This window comes from Giraffa tippelskirchi, chromosome 3, assembly GCF_054371585.1.
Source record: "Giraffa tippelskirchi isolate mGirTip1 chromosome 3, T2T-mGirTip1v1.2.pri, whole genome shotgun sequence".
Lineage (NCBI taxonomy): Eukaryota > Metazoa > Chordata > Mammalia > Artiodactyla > Giraffidae > Giraffa > Giraffa tippelskirchi.
This window is the reverse complement of record NC_137277.1, coordinates 6,902,986-6,923,842: the sequence shown is the minus strand read 5'-3', so window position 1 is coordinate 6,923,842 and position 20,857 is coordinate 6,902,986. Positions and strand designations below refer to the sequence as shown.

The window sequence follows — 20,857 nt, the reverse complement described above, 5'->3', positions numbered from 1 at the left end:
AGGCAAGCCCACAGAAGTGGGTTGCCATTTCCTTCTCCAATGCATGAAATTGAAAAGTGAAAGTGAAGTCGCTCAGTCGTGTCCGACTCCTAGAGACCCCATGGACTGCAGCCTACCAGGCTTCTCTGTCCATGGGATTTTCCAGGCAAGAGTACTGGAGTGGGTAGCCATTGCCTTCTCTGAAATGTTTACTAATAATCTTTTTTCCTTGAAAAGAAATCCGTTTTCAAGAGTGGACGTAAAAGGGGATGCATGTTTCAAAGTCATGTGGCTACTAGCACCAAAAAATATTCATCTAGGGACCTCACTGGTGGTTAAGTGGTTAAGACTCTGCGCTTCCATCGCAAGGGGTATGCATGGGTTTGGTCCTTGGTCCTAGCCAGGGAACTTCAAGATCCCACATGCCACGCATGCAGTGCTTCAAAATATAAAGTATTCATCCACCCACCAGCCCCAACTCTCTCCTTTTCCATTAAGATGGAGGAGCAGGACATGGTAAAATGTGCCCAGCTGTGCATTACCCCTTCGGTGTACAAGCTGTGGATGGTGACCAAGCACAGACAGGATGGGGAGCAGGGAAGCAATGGGGGTCTTCAGGATCAGACTTTTCAGACTGGAAGAGACCTTAGGTTATCTAGGCCAACCTTCTCCATTTTCTGCGTGCCCAGAGTCAAGGCAGCAAATTGTGCGGCGTCAAACACGAATTCAGGTGCCATTCCAGCTCAGAGCCCTTTGCCTCACCTCTGTACTACCTTTTTTGGCCTTAAGGGGGCACTCGTGGGTCCTGGAAAGGACACTATCCAGAAGGGTGCTTACTCATGCCAGTTGGACTTGTGCAAGGAGGAGGGCGGGAGCAGGTCATAAAAAGAAAATCGGTTCTCTCCTGATAAGACTTTCTTGCTTTGTTAAGCTTGAATCAACAAACAAGGTCCACGGTGGGAGTAGCCCTGAAGGCGGATGGGAGAAAACTTACTCCAGGCCTATTTTTCAGCTTCATTACTTCACAGGGTTTATAACCCGCTGCAGAAAATGTTTTTGTGTGTATAATTCAAACAAACTCTGTTTTTCTATTCCCTCGGTTGGTACCCTGTTGGGACAAGCCTGGGCTGATGACAGGCAGCTCCCAGGTGATGATGACCTCAGGGAAGGCACTGGCAAAAAGAAACTGTGCGAGGGGAGCTCTGACCTGCAGACCAGAAGCACATGCCAACGGGGAGCAGGGGTGGCCTGGCAGGTGGCCCAGCCAGCTCCTTACCCCGGGGCTGATCTCTTTGACACAGCAGGGAGAAAAGGATGACAGCAGAGGGGAGTGAAAGGGCTTCTGTTGCGAAAGCAGCTCCATTTCACAGAGGTCTTGGGGCCCTGCCCAGCAACCCTTCCTCCCCACATCTGATGGCTGGCACCCAACACTAATCTTCCAGCTGAGATACAGGGTGGGGCCAAGGAGGGAGGAGACCCTCGAGCAGGCCCTGAGTGGGCAGGGGGTCTCTCAGCCTTGAGTGATTCGAGGGCCCAAGCCAGGGGCTCCCCTCCAGTTCTCTGCACCGGTCCGCCACCTGACATTTAATCTGTCCGTGCCCTGCATCCGAGCCCATACCTCCGCCTGGCCCTCTGTCACAACCCCTTCTCTCCCGAGGCCCTTCTTGCCAAGGTTCCAGGCAGCATGGGGCCCAGCAACCTGTGCTGGGGGCAGGCCTTAGGGCAAGGGCTGGACCACCTGGGAAGAAGGGGGAGCAGGAGGGGCTCGGAGGAGGGGCGAGCTCTCCGGAACTGTCTGGAGGGTGACGGGTAAAGAGATCACATGGGAGGCATCCAGGCTGGACTTGAGGGTCCAGTGTCTTGAGCTGTAGCAGCAACAAATAGGCAGGCGGCTGAGCCAAGCTGGCCACGACAGACCGGAGCTGGGCTCAGACCCACCTTCCCGGGCCCAAGGGGCTCTGGTGCCCAAGCGAAAAGTTAGGAGGACCTGCTCCTGGATTCTGCTCGTTGGAAGGAACCCTGAGTGTTTGGAGGCCAGCCTCTGAGGTCTGAGCTCCTGGCTGAGTCCCGACCTGCAGAGCCGGGATGGTCTTCGGGTCAGGCCTGCTGGGCAGCCCTTCACCCCAGCCTCTGGCAAAGCAGCTGGACGTCCCCTTCCTGGGCTGAGGCAGGACTTGCTGCCTTCAGGGCTCGGAAGCTGGTCACACAGATGAGTGACCCCGGGGCTCAGACGCTGGTCACGTACATGATCTCGACATGCAGCCGCTTCTCGGGACCGTCCGTGTCCTCCACGGCGAGGCCCTGCTCCGGGGCAGCTTCTGGGATGGCTCCTTCGGCCTCAGCCCGTGGGCCCTGCCGCTCCTTCTTGGCCAGGACACAGAAACTGCCGCCCATGAAGAGGGCGGCCGAGATGAGGAAGAAGCTTGACATGTAGAAAACGTAGCTGAAGTCGTTGGTGGCGTCCAGGAGGAATCCTGGGGGCACAGAGAGCAAGTCAGGTCACTGCCCAGGACTCCCGGCTCCCCGCACCCCCGAAACCATGTGCTCTGTGAGGGCAGGGGTTCTGTCCCTGCCGCCTCCCCAGCACGGGCTGGTACCTAGTTGGCATTTGTTAGGTATTTGTTGAATGAAAGGAAAGAGAAGCAAACCAGGCCTGGCCCGGGCAGCCAGTCCTCGGGCCGGAAGAGCACCTAAGGTCATGGTTCCTTCACCCTCAGTGGCAGGCGGCCAAGAACTCGAGGGCCAGTGGCGTCTGGGATATCTGCTCAGCCACGCCCTGGGCCCTCGTCAGCTCTCCCCGCTTGTCAACCCTGGAGAACTCCCTTGAAAACTGGGGCTTCCAGTGCCACACTCGCAGGGGGGGAGTCCCCATTGTCTGACTGTGATAAGCATGCTGTCAGTCAGCTGCCCACCGCCCCAGCATCACAGGCTCCACACACCCACCCCTTCACTCTGAATGTCACACACTCAGCTGCCCAGCATGGCCACTCCAGTGGGCCTCTGCTTCCATATCTGTCTGCTTCCCTTCCAGCTCGAAATCACCGTCATGATCGCAAAGGTGCCTCTTTGCCCCAGTCCTCGATTCTTCCACCAGAGGCTGAGCCCTGAGCGGTGGGGACCAGTGCTCTGGGTTCAGGCCTGCCCACCCAGTGACTGGCACACGGGTGCAGGGACAGTTACAGCAGGTGTTCTCATCTGCGTTTTGCAGGTGACCCTGTGGCTCACAGAAGGAACATGACTTGCCCAGGACCCTCAGGCAGGAAGTGGGAGGAGTAGGATGTTAACAGCAGACACGACACATACATAGCTTCTACCATGTGCCAGGCTCTCTGCTGACCTCTTTGCTGTATGACCTGTGATCCCCACAAACAAGCCTATGAGGTAGATTCTACTGTCATCCCCACTTTGCTGATAAGGGAACAGAGGCACAGACGAGAAGACAAAGAATTGAGGTAGGTCTGGTACCAAAAGCCTTATTTTTGACTGTTTATACCATGATTGCCAGCTGGGGAACAGGCTGTGGCCAGTCCCCCGAGGTGATTGAGAAAATCACCAAAAGGGGCTTCCCTGGTGGCTCAGATAGTAAAGAATCTGCCCGTAATGCGGGAGACCAGGGTTCGATCCCTGGGTAGGGAAGATCCCCTGGAGAAGGGCAAAGCAACCCACTCCAGTATTCTTGCTGGGAAAACCCCATGGACAGAGAAGCCAGGCGGGCTTCAGTCCACGCGGTCACAAAGGGTCGGACACGACTGAAGCGACCTGGCACACACACATCCCGCCCAGGCCACCCCCTGGCTGTCCTCCCTTCCCGGAGCCTCACCAGCCAGCGGCGGGGAGATGAGGATGGAGATGCTCTCCAGGACGGTGAAGAGCCCCAGGGCGCTGGAGAACCGGTCCATGGGGACAATGTCCATGAGGACCTGGAAGATCAGGGCACCGATGCCGCTCATGGACACGCTGTATACCAAGCAGTAGCCCATCAGCACCCGGAAGTCGGCCGATGCCACGCACACCAGGTTGGTGAGCCCATTGAGCAGAGCTGCCAGGCTGAACAGGTACTTGCGGTGACCCGCAAACTCCCGGCGGCCCGCCACCAGCCCAGCCATGGGCCGCAGGAAGATGTTGCTAAAGCCGATGATGGAGATGAGAAGGGCCGCCTGGTGTTCGTCCACCCCGTGCCGCACGGCGTACGGGACCAGGAAGACGTGGGGCAGCGGGAAACCCATGATCATCCAGACAACCCCCAGCGTGTACACGCGGTAGCCCACGTTGTCCCGCAGGACGTCAAAGGCCAGGTGGCGCCGAATGGCCTGGCCACACGCCGCCGGGCAGCCTCGCAAGGGTCTCTTGGCAGGCAAGGGGAGGGCTTCTCTGGCCTCTAGGGTCACGCTGGCAGGCACGGGCCTCACGACGGCCCCACAGACGCAGCAGTGGAGAAGGACCCCGCCGAAGATGAGGAAGGTGCCTCGCCAGCCCAGGTCCTCCAGGAGGTAACGGGAGAGCAGCGGCCAGAGCGTGATGCCCAGGGAGACGCCTGCCGAGGCCAGTGCATTGGCCAGCACCTGCCAGCGGGTGAAGTACAGTCCCAGCACAGTGATGCTCGACTGAAAGCTGAAGCACATGCCCAGGCCTGCGGAGGGAGAAGGGGGGACCAGCTCCAGGGCGCACCCCGCGCGGGGACCCTGGGGTCACATCCCAGGTCTGTCCTTCCATTCCAGCCCAGACCCACTTCCAGGTGCCCAGGGGTTTCAGATGGAATCAGCCCACCGCACCACCTCCCTGGAAGCATCTCCCCTCCCATCAGATCTGCCCTCCCAAGGCTGCCTGGGGGGCCCACCTGTTCCCACGGACAAGGCACCAGGGGATGTTCAGACACCTAAATTGGCTGAAGTCTCTCCCCTGCTTAACACCTTCCAGAGATTTCCCTTCACACAGAGGAAAAAAGCCAAAGTATTTACTATGCCCTGGAAGGCTCTACACAGGCTGGCCCCTGGCCACCTCTGGGTGCCATCTCAGGCCACTCGCCATGATAAAGCCCCATCAGTTTCTTTCTCTTCCTCTGGACACCAAGCTCCCACTTACTGGACGTGTGCAGCTGCCGTTTTGTCTGCCTGGAATACCCTCCCCCAGGCTTGCTCTCCTAACAGCTCAAATGCCACCGCCCCCCCGCTCTGTGCACAGCTGAGCGTACAGGAAAGCTCACCACCATACCCTGACCACCAGCCTCAGAGTGGCTCTAGGGCCTCCCACGGTGCTGCTGCAGTTCTCTCGACCATCTACTCTCCCCCACTCTTAGGTGACCCCCAAGCCTTCCTCTGGGCACCCCAACCCCTCTCCCATCACTCCCAGCTGACCACTTGCCTTCCCGTCAGTGGCAATGGATCCTCCACTTCCGCCCTGCATCCTGGTTGCTCAAGGCACGTCCCTCCAGCAACTTCCCTCTCCCAGCCGCATCCGTTTTCTCCTCTTTACTATTAATAGATCATTCTCCTCCACTATGATTTCTTCCATGAAAACAAAACTCTCTCTTGATCCCAGTCTCTTCTGGATACCGGCCCATGTCTCTACTCCCTTATATCAAAATTTCTTGGAAATCCTATCTCCACTCTCTTCAATTTCCTCCTTCCTGTTCTTTTTTTTTGGCCATATCGCCGTTTCCCAACCAACTCGGCCCATGGCAGTGAAAGCCCAGAATCGTACTAGGCCATCGGGCAACTCCCCTGTTGTTCTCCTTTGAACATATTCCAATTAGACTTCCATCCTTACCTCTGCTCCAGAATTATCAAGGCTGCCATCCTCCACATTACAAAGCCACAGATGGAGTCTGTTGCCCGCTCAATCTGATCCATCAGTGGCTTCATAGTCCCTCCCTCCTCCTCCCCCTCGAGCACTTTCCTCACTTCCTTTGTCAAGAAACCCCTCTCTCCTGGTTCTCCTTCTATCTCTCTGTCACTTCTTCCTGCCCAGGCCACGAATCACTGTAGTGTCCATGTCCTGGGCCTCAGACCTCAGTCTTTATCATCCGTCCTCCCTCGTTCTCTTAGTGACAACAGGGTGATACCTCATCTCAAGACTTGAATACCAGGGGTCTCAGGACTCCCCAGCTGGCCACTCCAGCTCAGGGACAGACCGGGTGTATCCAAACCTGAGCTCCCCACCCACCCTTGAACCTGCTCTTCCCCTAGTGTCCCCATCATAGTTAGTGGCCACTCCACTCTTCCATTCCACCCTTGGTATCACCCTTGGCTCTTGGGTCATCCTGGTGTCCTTCTCTGCACCTCACCTGCAATCCTGAACGAGAGACCCCTTCCCATTGCCTCCATCATACCACCCTGGTTTATGGTTGCAGCCGCCTCCTGGCTGGGTGATGACCATTCCCCTACCTGTTCTTTGCTCCCACCGTAGCCCCCTATGGCGTGCTCACAATACCGTAGCTAGGGTACTGACTGCATGCATGCTTGCTAAGTCACTTCAGTCATGTCCAACTCTTTGGGACCCTATGGATTATAGCCCACCAGGCTCCTCTGTCCATGGGATTCTCCAGGTGAGAATACTGGAGTGGGTTGCCACGCCCTCCTCCAGGGGATCTTCCTGACCCAGGGATCAAATCCACGTCTCTTATGTCTTCTGCACTGGCAGGCGCATTCTTTACCACTAGCATCACCTGGGAAGCCCCCAGGGTAGTGCCTAGTGCTTCACGAATAGTGGCTGGATGATGTCCCTCTGCCCAAACCCCTCACAGGGCTTCCCATCTCACTACAAAGCCTTCTAGGAACTAAACCCTATCTGGCCTTCTCCCCTGCTGCCACGCCGCCACACCACCACCACCACCTCCTCCTTGACCTTTGTTCACGCCCTTCTACCCTATTGGGCTGCCCTTGTGGCTCAGCTGGTAAAGAATCCGCCTGCAATGCGAGAGACCTGGGTTCGATCCATGGGCTGGGAAGATCCCCTAGAGAAGGGAACGGCTACCCACTCCAGTATTCTGGGCTGGAGAATTCCATGGGCTATGTAGTCCATGGAGTCGCAAAGAGCCAGACACGACTGAGCGACTTTCACTTTCACTTCTACCCTATCGGTGTCCTCAGTGCTCTAAGAGCATTCCTGGGCCTTTGGTCTTGCTGCTCCTTCTGGAATGTTCTTCCCCGGGGAGCCTGGTGGCAGATGCCTCACCTCCTTCTGGCCAAATGTCACCTTCTCTGCAAGGCCTTCCCTGACAGCTCTGCTGAAAGCAGCAAGCTGGGACTTCCCTGGTGGTCAGAGTTAAGACTCTACACTTCCACTGCAGGGGGCGCGGGTCCCATCCCTGGTCCGGGAACCAAGATCCGACAAGCCTCAGGCACAGCCAAAAGAAAAGCAGCAACCTCCCCCAACCCTGCTTTATCCTTTGCACTGGCTGTTTTAGTTATTCCACCTCTTTACTTGTCTAATCTCTGCCCAACCCCACCAGAATGAGGACACTATGGCATCAGCTGTCCTGTCTTCTCGGCCACTTGTCAGGATTGACCCTCGTTACTTATCTGTTCATTGTTCCTCTCTCTCGAGTGGCTGTGAGCAGCACCAGAAGATTCAGAGCTTTGCCCGCCCTGTTCACCATGCCTGGCCCTTCTCAGTCTCGTACCCAGTACCTACCCAGTACCTCTCAAAATGGAATGACAGTCACCTGTGACGAATCCTGCCGTGAGGTAGAGCTGGCTGAGGCTGCGGCAGAAGGAGCCGGCCACCATGCCCAGGCTGGCCAGCACGCCGCCCAGCATCATCGTCGCTCTGCAGCCAAAGCGTCCCACCAGGATACTACACAGGGGGCCTGTGGGGAGGGGGCAGGCGGCAGGTGACAGCTGAATGACGAGGTCAGATGGAGGGAGAGAACGGGCTTGGGAGGGGGTTCCAGGAGGGACTAGCAGGTGGCTTAAAGGGCACAAGCCCCAGGGCTTCCCTGGGGGCTCAGTGGTAAAGAATCCGCCTGCCAACAGAGGAGACACGGGTTCGATCCCTGATCCGGGAAGATCCCACGTGCCGTGGAGCAATGAAGCCCATGCACCACAACTATAGAGCAATGAACCTGTGCTCTACAGCCCGGGAGCCTCAACTACCAAAGCCCATGTGCCCTGGAGCCTGTGCTCCGCGACAAGAGAAGCCACCACATTGAGAAGCCCGCACGCTGCAGCTAGAGAGGAGCCCCCACTCGCTGCAACTAGAGAAAAGCCTGCACAGCAACAAAGACAGCACAGCCAAAAATAAATAATAAATGTGTGCGTGCTGTCACTTAGTCGTGTCTGACTCTTTGCAACCTATGAACTGTAGCCCGCCAGGCTCCTCTGTCCCTGGGATTTCCCAGGCAAGAATACTGGAGTGGGCTAACATTTCTGCCTCCAGAGGATCTTCCTGACCTAGGGATCGAACCTGGATCTGCTGCATCTCCTGCATTGGCAGGTGGATTTTTTTACCACCGAACCACCCGGGGAAGCTCTCAATAAAAAAAAAAAAAAGGCACAAGGCACTAGCCCTGGAACACACAAGCCTGGGTTCTGATCCCCACCCTGCTAAAGACTGGCTACAGGCTGAGCAAGGCCAGTCCCTCTCTAGGCCTTGGTTTCCCCCTGCAGAGACTGAGGAGTCAGACTGGGTGATGTCTGAGCAGCTGTTTGAGGTGAGGTGCTGCAAATATTCAGTTTGATCCTGACCAGGATCCCCAGAGGTATAGACTAAGGCCCTTCACTGCACTGACCGGAGGCTGCATCCATCTGGGTGAAATAGGACTGGCTCGTGACTTGGGTGGACACCCCTCGCGGGAGTCGGTCTCAGTGGACAACAGTCCCAGGGAAGCTACATCACGGTGAGCACCTCCAGTCCCTGTTCCCGTCTCCCCCAGACTCAGGAGGACTGGCCACAGCCCTCCCACCATCCTTCAACCTGTTCAGGGTGGGCAACCAGGGGCCTTGGGCTACCCTGGACCCCCTTGCTCTGGCCTTTGGAGAAAAGTGGGGTAGGGTACCTTCTCCCCTCCCCTATTCCCTCCAGCCCCCACCAAAGTCTTGCAGCACTAGATGTTTGGCTTTTGGCGGAGAGGGGCCTGTTCTCCCCCACCTCTACCCTGAGCTGCTTTCTCATCAATGTAGACCCAGAGTAGAAGTGAGCCAGTCCTGGCCAGCTGCTCCTCGACACCTCACAGGGCCCCATTCGCCAAACACCTTGCCCTGCCCCGCCCCCCAAATACACACAGTAGAGTTTCTCCAGAGTTACTCTCCCACAGCGCAGCCAAAGGGACAGAGAAAGTGTCCCTTTGTGTCACATTGTCACATTGTGTGCACACAATGTGAGTTTGGGTGCTTGGTGTGGAGAGAAGCTGTGTGGGTGTGAGCCAGTCTGAGTGTAGGAGTAACAGAGGAAGTGAGTGGCCCATCCTCAGAGGTAATCAAGGAGAGGCAGCCACAGAGGGAGAGGTGAGGCTCTGAAACGGACATGACCGCTGACCCACACGTCTTTCCCACCCCCATACTTTGACCTGACTTTGGAAAGGTGACATTGGGGAAAGCCCTGAGTCATCGTGTGTGGGGCGGGGGCTGGGACATGTGCCAGCTTAGCTGAGATAGCAGAGGGTGCTGGGGTGGGGTGCTGGGAGGCAGTGTTCCCTCTGTGTGGGCACGGTTTCTGCCCCAAACTCACTCTAGAGCATAGGAAAGGCCTCGGATACTCCATGCTGGCTTGTCTTCATGTCTAAGATGTGTGGGTTCAGGGGGTACTTAGGATCAGGGATACTTTCAAGTTTAAAATTTCCACTTACTCTGAATGAGCATGGACTAAAGGCGTGTGTGTGTATGTAAGACAGACACATAGGAGTCCTGGGCCGATTGTAATGTTTGCATGCCTCCTGGGCGTGAGTCTATAGCTGGCTGGGGAGAGGGGTCCCCACTGAATGCCTGGTTCCTAGTCCCTGGCCCAGACCCCCCTCCGGTTGCAGAGAAGGAACCATCTGAGATTCACACTTCACCCCATGCTTGTTGGCTGAAAGGTTGTGCGGTCTCAGCCAGGCCTGGCCTTGCTTCTTGACCCAAGCCCACACGCCAAGCGGCAGATTCAGGGGTCATGTCAGTGAAGGTGGCTTCTATCCCAGTCTGACTTCCCTCCCGGTGCCCGTGGAGGGTGGGGAGATGGATCACCTGAGACAGGCAAACATGAGTGAGGAGAGCCCGGGGGGCTGTCAAGTCGAGCCCCCCCCAGAGGTCACTGCCCATGGAGTCTCCCTGGAGAGCTCCCAGGAGAGGGGGGACAGCCTGCGAGCCCAAGGCTATCGTGGAGAACCCACCCGGACCCCTTCCCTTTCCCTGGGGTCAAGGTGAGCCCTTCGCATCCCTGGAGAAGCCAATCAGGAACCGAGGAGACTGCCCTCCATCTCCCCAGCCCTCCGCTTCCTGGTGAGAGATGCGGTTCTCGCTCTGCCCCCCTCTTGCTCCTGGGGTCCTTCTCCAGCCCCCCGCTTCCTGTCCTGAAGCCCTGATGAGGGCTGCTTCTACTGCCTGAGCTCTTAGACCTGGTGGGACTCCGTGACCTTCTCTCCAACCCTGTGTGGGAGGTGGGCAGCCTGGGGGTGCTGGCTGTTACCCCCAAATGGCAGAGGGAAAACCTGAGGTTCCGAGAGATCATCCCGCGGGAAGCCTCCCATTCTGTGCTGAGTGCCCCCGCACTCTCATGGTCTGGCTCGATCCTCCCATGCTCATTGAGAGGACTGGCTTTACATCTTGGGGGCCTCCCCACCCTGTGACCCTTCCCAGCCCAGTCCAGCCCAGCCCAGCCCCACAGGAACCTGGGCAGGGGAACTGGCCCTGCTGAAATCAAGATGACATCTCAGGAATTCACAGCACCAGGCGAAACCTGTGGCCCCAGAGAGAGGGATCCAGGAGGCCAGAGAGGTTGTGGCTTCCTCCCCTCCCCCCGAGCTCCTTCTCATCCCTCCCCGCACCCCAGCCCATGCCCGGTCCCTCCCCGCCCTGCTCACCCCCTGCGTGGAGCATGGCTGTCAGGATGGAGGGGAACCAGGAAGTCTCGCTGTTGCTGGCCTGGAACTCACGCTGCAGTTCGGTGAAGAAGATGCCGATGCAAGTGGGGAAGCCCAGGGTGAGGCCCTGCGTCACCACGGAGGCCAGCAGCACCACCCAGGCCCAGCAGCCCTCGGAGCGCCCCAAGGCCTTGGGCATCCTTGGCTACGAGTGCTGCAGCCACAGCCTCACCGCCGCCCGGGTCGCCTGGGGAAGGGACAGAAGGGAGCTGCTGGCCGGCCCTGGACCCCCTGCCACCATCCCTGGGTGGCTGGACCCGTTGCTTCCTCTTGCCCCGGCACCGGGTATGGCAGAGGGGCGCCGCCCCCTGGGAGGTGGCCAGAGGCCCACGCACTGGCCTTGGCATCGCCTTTCCCCTACTTCTCAGAGCCAGCCTGGCAGGAGGGACAGGAGGGGCCGGCAGGTGAGCCATTGTGGGCCCAGGCGGGCAGGCAGAACGCTTTCCAGGGGTCAGCAGGTGGGGCTGCCTGGCCCAGCCGCGGCCACCGCGCCCACGAGCGCTCCGTAACTGCCAGTAGACGGAGCAGCCGTCTGGAGCCGCACAGGCGCACAGTGATACCTCTCCAAACGTCCCCAACCAGCCTTCCTGCTTCCAGCGCCCCGGGCACAGCCAGGCTCATGGTCAGAGCCGTCGTGACCGCCTGGGGAGCCAGTGGGCGGAGGCCACCGAGCGGACAGCCGCTTCGGGCTCCTCAGGCCAGTCTCCCTGCAGCACTCCTGTCACAGCGCTCACGGCCAAGAGGCCGCCCACAGTCACACAGAAGAGAGGCCTGTCCCCGCACAGGCTTCTCTGAGCACACCACACAACACACACACACACCACACACACCACACACACCACATACCACACACACACAACACATACCACACACACAACACATACCACACACACACAACACACCACACACACAGCACATACCACACACACAACACACACACAACACACAGCATGCACACACACACACATAACACACATACTACAAAATACCACACACACACACCACACATACACATACCACTCATACAACACACAACACACACAACACACAACACATACACACACAACACACACACCAAACACACGTAACACACATAAAACACAACACACACAACATACACAGTCACGCAGGAATGTATAGAAAGGTGCACAAGCACAGACATACAAACAACACAAACATATAACACCCGTGCTTACACAGTCACATAGGAATGCATAGAAAAATACTCACTCACACAGACGGGTACAATCACACACATAGACATGCACTTACGTAGATACACATGCAGACACATAGACAGACACACACCACACAGACAGGCAGAGAGAAACACACGGAACCACCCAGGCACACAGAGTTACATGCAGACCCACACTTACAGAAAAATCCAGAGACACATGGACACACACAGTCATACGCATTCAGGTGGGCACAGACATACACGGAGATACACATGCTCAGACATACACATATGCAGAAGCACACCTACAGAGACACAGTCAGGCAAGTCCAGAGACAGACAGACACTCACAAACAGGGTCACATGCTATGCAGACAGACACACACACCCTCACATCTTTGGCTCAGTCCTACCTTGGTTCCTCGCCAACACCAGGGTCGCTGCCCCCATCACAGAAGCTGCCTTATCCAGGCCTCGACGCCCAGCCCCCTCCCCAAATGCAAAGCCCTTTCCCAGTCCCCTCCATCCTGACTCTCCTCTGCTCCCTGGCCTGCAGGGACCCCAACCTCACCCACGCCAGGCAGTGGGAGCAGTCTCAGTGAAACCAGCCATCCCGGGAGCTCCAGTTCCCACAGCCTGCCTCCCTTCTGCCCCAGGCCCTGAAGATCCATGGAAACTCAGGAAATTATCAGAAATACAAACCCATCTTCCTGCCCAGCCCAGCACCCCACACCTTCCCCCCAGGCCCTGGAGCTTCCACACAGCACCCAAGCTGGATCCAGCCTAACTGCCTTCTTCCTGGGCTCCAACCCTTAACCCTTCTCCAGCACAGGCCTAGTCTCTTGCCACAGGACCCCCAGGGGCCCTGCCAAGGTGAGTAGCTCATTCATCCTAGCCTGGGAGAGTGAGCGAGTGAGTGAGTGAGTGAGCGTGTGAGTGAGTGTGTGTGTGTGACCTTGAGTCCTGCGTGTAGGCTGGGAACACCTCCTGCCCTCCTGGCTCCTGCACGTGACACTGGCCCTAGAGATCCCCCAGCCCCGATTCTCCTGGCTCGGCCCCAAGCTTGGGGGCAAACCTCAGATCCTCCTCCAGCAAACTGGCTCTTGTCCCTACCAGGATTTCTGTTCCCTCAGCAAGTAGAAAGGCCACGGATGCCACCTGATCCCGCCTGTGAATGTCAAGTCTCCCCACCCTCACCCCTCCTCCACACACCCCGGCCACTTTCCACCTTCCTCCCAGAAGGGCCATCAGCCTTCCCTCCAGCTGGTCCCTTACCACGGCGCTGCACCCCCGGCACCCCCAAGCCCCGTCCGAGCAACAGGCTGTCTCTGACCAGAGGTGGTAGGGAGAAGGAAGACGACGGGAGAGGAGACACGTGGGGCCCCCCAATCCCCTGCCCGGCTCTGGTCCCCTCTCCTTCGCCCTTGCCTCCTGCCGCTCCATGCAGAGGCCTCTGGTGCGCTTATCAGCAGTTACTTCTCTGAGCCTCCCCTCCAGTGAACTCTATCCAGAATTCTGACCTTCACCCTGCACCTACCTTCCCTTGGAACCTTTCAGTGGAGCTGGTTTCTCCTCCCTCCAGGCCTCCGGGGACAATCGGAGCCCAGGAAACCCTAAGCACCTTTGTTCTCTCTTTACCCTGGCCTCCCTCTAGGAGCTGGCTTGCAGACTTCGGCCTTCTCCAAGGAGGCTGTGCCCTCCCATACAGCCCCCATACAACTCCCAGGTCACACGCATAGCTTTTCTCTCCTGTTGGTCCTCCAGCAACCCCTCCCCGAGCCAGCTGGTCCCTCCTCGGGAACTTGGTTGCCGAGATTCCAAAACCCTCAGCCAGAGAGAAGTCCAGTCGGTCCTTCAAGAGTCAGCCCCAGCGGCATCTCCAGGAAGCTATGCTGACCCCCAACTCTAAGGCCCTTTCCTGTACTTCCCTCCTTAATAGTAGTTTTCACACCAAACTGGAGTGGATCCTTCCGTGTTTATCGCTGTCACCTGCACTTCTCCTCCCTCTTCAACACTATGAGCAGGGAGGGACCTGTTCACAGCCACCCACCAGGCCTCCACCTGAGCACAAAACATAATATCAATGTGACTCACCTGTGTTCCCCGGGGGGGCAGGCAAGCCCAGGAACAAGGGTGAGCTGGTTTCCGGGCAGGCAGGTCCATTCCAGAAGACTCAAGCGGAACAGAGCAGCAGTGTTGGCTCTGGTTCCGCCTCTGCCCCGGCAGAGAAGCTGTCTTCCCTTTGTACCTGGAACCAGGAGTCATGATCACTGCCTGGCGTTAGGTTGGGGCAAGGAGGGATACGGGGCTGGAGCCGCTTCACTCTCACTTCCCGGGACTGGAGGTGAGCAGCTTGCCACAGGAGCTGCTGACCTCAGTCCTCAGGGACCTGCTGCGCAAAGAGAACGACCGTCTTCATGCCCAGGTGACCCAAAGCTGGCTGTGTGGACGGAAGTTCAGATGACATCTCCTGTCCTTCTCTCATGACACACAGTCCCCAGTCTGTCTTTTAGGGCTTCCCATCTTATGCCAGGAGACTGGCCAGGCCCTCAGAATCCATCCCTGGCACCCCCGAGCTTGCAGGTACAGGCAAAAAAGGGCAGTGATGCTCTCACGCAGGGGTCTGAGGTTAGGGTCCTGGTGTGCAAGGGCCTCCCCCTGGACCTCTGCTCTCTTCTCCTGGCAGAAGAGCTGGTGAGAGGAAAACAAGGAACCATCAGCTTTACCAACAGCGAAAGGATGGCCAGATCCTGGAGACCCCCTCCCTCCCCAGGCTCCACACCAGGCAGGATGCCGGGCCTGAAGCCCAGGGCAGAGGACAGATAGGAGTGAGGTTCCTCCTGGACAGGGGAGCAGCGCAAGCCAGCCTGAGCTTGGGGTGGACAAGCCCTCAAATTCCTGGACCTGGCAGGAGCCCGGGGAAGGAAGAAGGCGGTTCCAGAGGTGGGCCAGCTGGAGTCAGTTACCCTCCTTCCTTCTCTGCCTCCAAAGGTGCCCCCACCATCCAGTCAGGGGCCCCGGCTGACCACGGCCTGGAAGGGGGATGGGCGAGGCAGCGGGAACCTCATGACCTCTTGCCACCCTGGCACATTCCCTGCCATCCGGATCAGTTTGCATAGGGCTTGCTTCCCACCCTCCCCCTCACGGCGGATCTCCTCTGGGTGGGGCTTCTGGGACGTCCAGGCGGCGTCCCTGGAGGTTTCAGCCCAGGCCTTGGGTAGTGCCTGTCCCCTCACCCAGGCCAGGCCGTGGGGGTCCCCAGCCATCCCAGGCTGGAGCGGCCCGCAGGACCCGGACAAGGAGCTTTTTGGATCCTCACCCCCAACCCGCTGGGAAAGGGTCCCGGAGGCCCCCGGCGGGGCGGGTCCGCGACGGCGCCCACAGGGACCCCGGCGCGGGAAGACACTTCAGGGGCAGTGGGGGCCCCCGGAGAGCCTGCTCACCGGCTCGCACGGGCCCGGCGGAGGGGCGGCTCCACTCCTGCCGAGCGCGGCTTCCTGCGGCCCAGCCCGCCCGCGGAGGAGGCGGCAGGACGCCGGGCGGCAGCGGGGACCGAGGGGCGGGCGCAGGGCGCGGGTGGGCGGGACCACCTCCGCGTCTCCGGGAGCCGGGAGGGAGGCCTCGGGGCCAGGCCCGGGGGAGCGGGGAGGCGGGGACGGACAGGCACCCCTGGTCGCAATCTCGCCCCCTCCTCCGAGTGGTTCGGACCACTCCAGCAGCCCCGGCCTTGCTCCCGGCGCCTAGGGGCTCATTGGTCTGTAATTAACAAGTAATTGGCGTAGCCCACCTGATCACTATCCAGCTTCTTGATTTTCCCGCTCTGATTCCAGGGCCCCAGGAATGGAAGGCAGAAAGCGTGGGGTGGGAGACGGCACCTCCCAGCGGCAGTCGCGTGGGCGGCCAGGGTACAGGGTTCCTTCTTGGGAGGCTTTAGCTTCCTTCCAGTGAAAACCTAGAGCTTTGAAGGCCACATCCAGGGGAGGTCGGGCAGGCACCTGTCGGGGAGCAGAGAAGAGGGTGGACCCCCTCAGCCCTGGGAGCGGGTCAGCGGGCCCCCACCTCCTCCGCTCGCGCTCCTCTTCCACCTAGCCAAGCCTTGATATGTATTGTTTAAAATGTATAGTTAGTGCAGACTTACAGAAATCAAGATGGTGTGGTACTACTGGGTAGACGTATAGATCAGTGAAACAGAATTGAGAATAAGCCCTTACATTTACAGTCAATTAATTTTCCGTCAGGGTGCTGAGACAGTATAGGATGAGAAGAATAGTCTTTTCAGCAAACAGGGCTGGATAGCTGCATGTAAAAGAATGTGGTTGGACTGCTACCTCATACCGTTTAAAAAACAAAATAAAACACAACACCAAAACCATAAAAATTCTTAGAAGAAAGTAACTCTTCATGACTTTGGATCAGGCAATGGGTTCTTTTTCGACACTACACCAAAAGCACAAGTGACAAAGGAAAAAAAACCACATAAATTGGATGGCATAAAAATTAAAAACGTTTGGACTTCCCTGATGGTCTAAGACTGTGTGCTTCCACTGTAGAAGCCATGGGTTCAATCCCCCGTCAAGGAACTAAGATCCCCACATGCTGTGTGATGCAGCCCAAAAACTAAAAACCTTTGTGCACTAAAGGACACCATCAGGAAAGTGAAGAGATAACTCTCAGAATGGGAGAAAATATTTGCAAATCATATATTTGATAAGGGACCTGCATTGAGAATATATAAAGAACTCTTACAACTCCACTGTAAAAAGACAAATAATTTTTACAATTACTTTTTACAAACAGTAAAAAGACAAATAATTCCATTAAAAATGGGTGAAATATATGAATAGATATTTCTCCAAAGAATGGCCAACAAGCCCACTGAAAAAATACTCAACATTATTATTCATCAGGGGAAATGCAAACCAAACCCTCAATGAGATACCACTTCCCACACACTAGGATAGCTTAACTTCTGGGTGAATGAGGTAAGAGATACTGTATCGAGTTGTGAGTCATATCTTAGACATCTGTGCCTGTGGTTCATTTTCTTGGCAACTGTCACAGTGCTGGGATTGCCTCTTACTTGGGGGATATTCATCTTAGCCTGAGGTTCCCTGGATACAAACCTTGGGAGGAGGGGATTAAGGGTTATCCTATGGTCCCAAAGGGATGGTCTCAGGCTTTGAGAGGTCCTGTGTGGGGAGACAAAAGAGGGTCACACTCCGGGGTCTACACCATCTGGATACCCATTATCTCAGCCTGGCCCGGTACTGGGTGGCAGTGAGACAGGAGGGGAGAGGGGCAGGGCACAATAATTCCGAGTATCACATACACACACACACACACACACACACACACACACACACACACACACACACACACACACACACAAATGATGCAGCCGTTGAGAATACAAAAAAACTGCTTAGAACCAAGTAGGACCGAGATAGGGGAAGATTCAACTTCTCACAGACTTTGAGCCTCATTATGTCCTCATTGTAACATATTAGCACACGCTAAACGACACAGGTGTCAAGATAGTTCCAAGGCCGACCAAAACAATGGGTGGTGGCCCAATTCCTGGAAATCTCCACCTCTACCCCAAAATACTTGGAATAATCCTCCTACTTGTTAGAAATTACCAACCTATAAAAATGAGCAACCCATACACCAGAACCACTCTCACATCCTGAGAGGGACCTCTTTCTGTCTATGGAATGTGTATTTCTCTAAATAAGCTCGCTTCCACTTTACTATGGTTTGTTTTCTGCACAAAGTCGAGGACTCTCACTTGGCACCCTGTCCCAGGAATCTCACCCAAAACCTGGAACTTGACTATACCTGCCCTGGGTACTCAGAACAGGCTGGGTGTAGCCCTCCACCCCATTTGTGGGTACTCTGGCCCTACCCAGGGACTCAATGCCCAGGGACTTCCTGGAGGCTCTTACCCTCTCTGGAAAAATCAAACGAGATTTCCCAGGACCCCACTGTCCTCTGGGGAGCCCCACTCTAATGTTTGACCACTTCTCAACAAGATGAGACTCAGAGAGCTGTAGGCAAACCCCCTCCACCATCCCAGACTCTGGGTACTTCTTCAGAATAAAGCTCCCACCAGGTTGGGGCACAGTCACTGTGGCTGCAGAGCTCAGAACTAGGGTCTGTGACTCCCAAAGGTTATCCCCGCAGCCTTCCTCTGTGACTCTGTGCCCCAAGGGTTGGTCTGAGGGTACAGCCTGGTCACCAGGCCCGGTTTTGTTAGAGCATATCTCAGCTGTAAAATGAGAAGTGGGCGACCAGGGACTCAGAAAAGCAAACTGAGGCATCTGCTCAAAGAGAGAGGGAGACAGCTGCTCAAAGTCATAAACCTTTAGGAATTAATTCAGTAGTTGGATCAGTAGTTGAGTTCCCTGGTGGCTCAGTGCTAAAGAATCCGCCTGCTAGTGCAAGAGACTTGAGTTGGATCCCTGGGTCTGGGAAGATCCCCTGGAGAAGGAAATGGCAACCCACTCCAGTATTCTTGCTTGGAGAATCCCATGGACAGAAAAGCCTGGCGGGCTACAGTCTATGGGGTCGCAAAGAGGTGGACACAACTTAGTGACTTAACAATTAGTATTGAATAACGCAATTGCCACACATCACTAAGAATAACAACCACCATGTTCTACTGCTGATCTGCCAACCTCGCCTGAGATCTTGCATCTGCACGGTTGTTCCCATTCCCTGAAAGTCCTGATGATCTTTTTTTTTTCAAAAAACAAAATACGTGTCAGCCCCTGGTTGACTTGCACGTGTCAGCTTAGTAGCCCCTTCCCTCCCAGACCTCCCGTGTTGAGGCCCTAATCCTGCTGAGTGTTGTGTGTCTCCCACACTAAGTTTCCTGAGCCTTAGGGAACTTTCTTGCCCGGTTGATCAACATTGCCCCAGCCCTTAACACAGGGTGTAGCATAGAATAATAATAACTATAACAATAAGGGTCACCATGTATGGAGGAGGTTCTAAGTACTGTTCAGATACTACCTCATTGGCTTAATAAAGGAATGTAGTATTGCCCGCCCCAAGTCAGTCCCTCATTCCAGGATCTTGGAATCCTTTAAAATATATATATATATTTTATCCTTTAAAATATATGTATGTGTGTATATATATATATATATATATATATATATATATATATATATATATATAAGGCTACACTATGCGCCATGGGGGATCTTAGTTCTCCAACCAGGAATCAAACCCATGCCCCCTGCATTGGGAGTCTTAACACTGGACCACCAGGGAAGTCCCTAAAAATATTCTAATTACTGGGAAGCTCCAGGATGGGATCCTGGTCCCTCTGCCCCTCTCTCCAGGTCTCGGCCTGAGCCTGTGACCCTGTGGTGTCCTTGGCATGGACAGAGTGCCCTCTGCTGGGTTAGTGGGGACAGTCCATCTTCTGGACGCTGCTGGCACTGGGTCCCGGGGCACCTTCCTGTTCGCGGGCCCCTCCCCTACCCCACCAGCTCTGTCCCTTTTCTACCTTCTGCCTGTCACCCCCTACCTGTCACCCTCCTCTGCCTGCTTGCCCTCCTCTGCCAGGGCATGTATCAACTTGTCAGCTGGCTCCAGAGGCCTGGGCCATGACACCCAGCTCGCTACTTCCCCCAAAGATCCTCCTAAACTTAACTCTGAGGGGCCAAGTCTCTCCCAGGACTGGCCGTAGCTGGAGGCCTAATGTTGGGGTACCTAGTACCCCGGGCTCGCCTCCACTCCAGCCCCCTCACTCTGAGTCCTCTCTTCTCCAGCTTTCTCCTTGTCTCTGTCTTTTTTTTGGCTGCACTGCAAGGCAGGTGGAACTTCCCTGACCAGAGATTGAACTTGTGCCACCTGCAATGGGGAGCCAGAGTCTTAACCCCTGCACCACCGAGGAAGTCCTCCTTTTGCCTTTCTTACCCAGAGTCTCTCCTCCACGCCACCCCTGTCTCTGGAACTCCGAGCCCTTCTCCTTGAGATTTTCGTCACTGGAACTGAGCCTGCCCCCGCACTGCCCACAGCAGCTTCCTCTTCAGACCAGGCCCTTCCTCTGTTCTCTGACTCCATCCCATCCAGGGCCTCCTTCCCGCCCCTTGGCCTTCGTCTTCATATCCAGCTGAGCTTAATTCTACTGCCTCTTCCCTTTGAGATCTTGATGTCTTATCTCTTCCTGAAGCTGGGGCCCCTTCAGGCCCACACAGCTCACACACTGAACCTTGACAGCTCTCTCTCCTCAGCCTCTCTGCCTGAAATGTCAGAATCATCTTGCAAAACCCTCCCCACTTTTGGGACTTCCTTGGCTGTCCAGTGGTTAAGACTCCCTGCTTCCAACGCAGGGGGCCTGGGTTTGATCCCTGGTCAGGGAACTAAGATCCCACATGCCCCATGGTGCAGCCAAAAAAAAAAGAAATGCGTCTCACTTTTCAGGGCTGCACTGGAAGGCCGTGCCAGCTTTGAGTTCACAGGACACTCTGCCAGCACCCTGGCAGGGCTCTGTTCTGCATACTCGTTTCCCAGTACTCCAGCCCACGCGGCTGACAGCTGGCCCTGGGGATTCGCCTCCTCACCCATTCCCACCCCACCTGCGTTTCTGCCCTCAGATGTCTCCCCTCGAGCCCTCACTTCACACCCAA

At 56.3% G+C, this 20,857-nt stretch overlaps 1 protein-coding gene across 7 annotated transcripts; it reads right to left on the bottom strand.

Annotated features, from left to right (window-relative positions):
- Positions 1 to 1,305: 1,305 nt before the first annotated feature.
- On the bottom strand, positions 1,306 to 20,263 carry SLC16A5 (solute carrier family 16 member 5). 7 transcript variants are annotated; one of them, XM_081575204.1, is made up of 8 exons: positions 20,145 to 20,211; positions 17,339 to 17,404; positions 16,003 to 16,210; positions 14,310 to 14,463; positions 10,976 to 11,222; positions 7,643 to 7,786; positions 3,800 to 4,609; positions 1,306 to 2,453 (listed from the first exon to the last, which is right to left on the bottom strand). In XM_081575204.1, exons 5-8 carry the CDS (start codon positions 11,172 to 11,174, stop codon positions 2,206 to 2,208), a joined length of 1,401 nt encoding a protein of 466 aa, XP_081431330.1. In that variant the 5' UTR covers positions 11,175 to 11,222; positions 14,310 to 14,463; positions 16,003 to 16,210; positions 17,339 to 17,404; positions 20,145 to 20,211; the 3' UTR covers positions 1,306 to 2,205. The 7 variants fall into 7 exon arrangements, with proteins under 7 accessions (XP_081431330.1, XP_081431329.1, XP_081431327.1 ...); XM_081575203.1 differs by lacking the exon at positions 17,339 to 17,404 and having other exon boundaries at positions 20,145 to 20,263; XM_081575201.1 differs by lacking the exons at positions 16,003 to 16,210; positions 17,339 to 17,404; positions 20,145 to 20,211 and adding exons at positions 14,589 to 14,906; positions 15,659 to 15,741.
- Positions 20,264 to 20,857: the final 594 nt, after the last annotated feature.

What these genes read in the sequence shown, in the direction of transcription:
- SLC16A5 (XM_081575203.1), bottom strand. Translation starts at nt 11,174, where the DNA reads ATGCCCAAGGCCTTGGGGCGCTCCGAGGGCTGCTGGGCCTGGGTGGTG. An exon ending in AGCCATGCTCCACGCAGGGG is followed by an intron (nt 7,787 to 10,975) that starts GTGAGCAGGGCG and finishes CCCTCCCCACAG; the next exon opens with GCCCCCTGTGTAGTATCCTG. An exon ending in CACGGCAGGATTCGTCACAG is followed by an intron (nt 4,610 to 7,642) that starts GTGACTGTCATT and finishes CTCCCTCCGCAG; the next exon opens with GCCTGGGCATGTGCTTCAGC.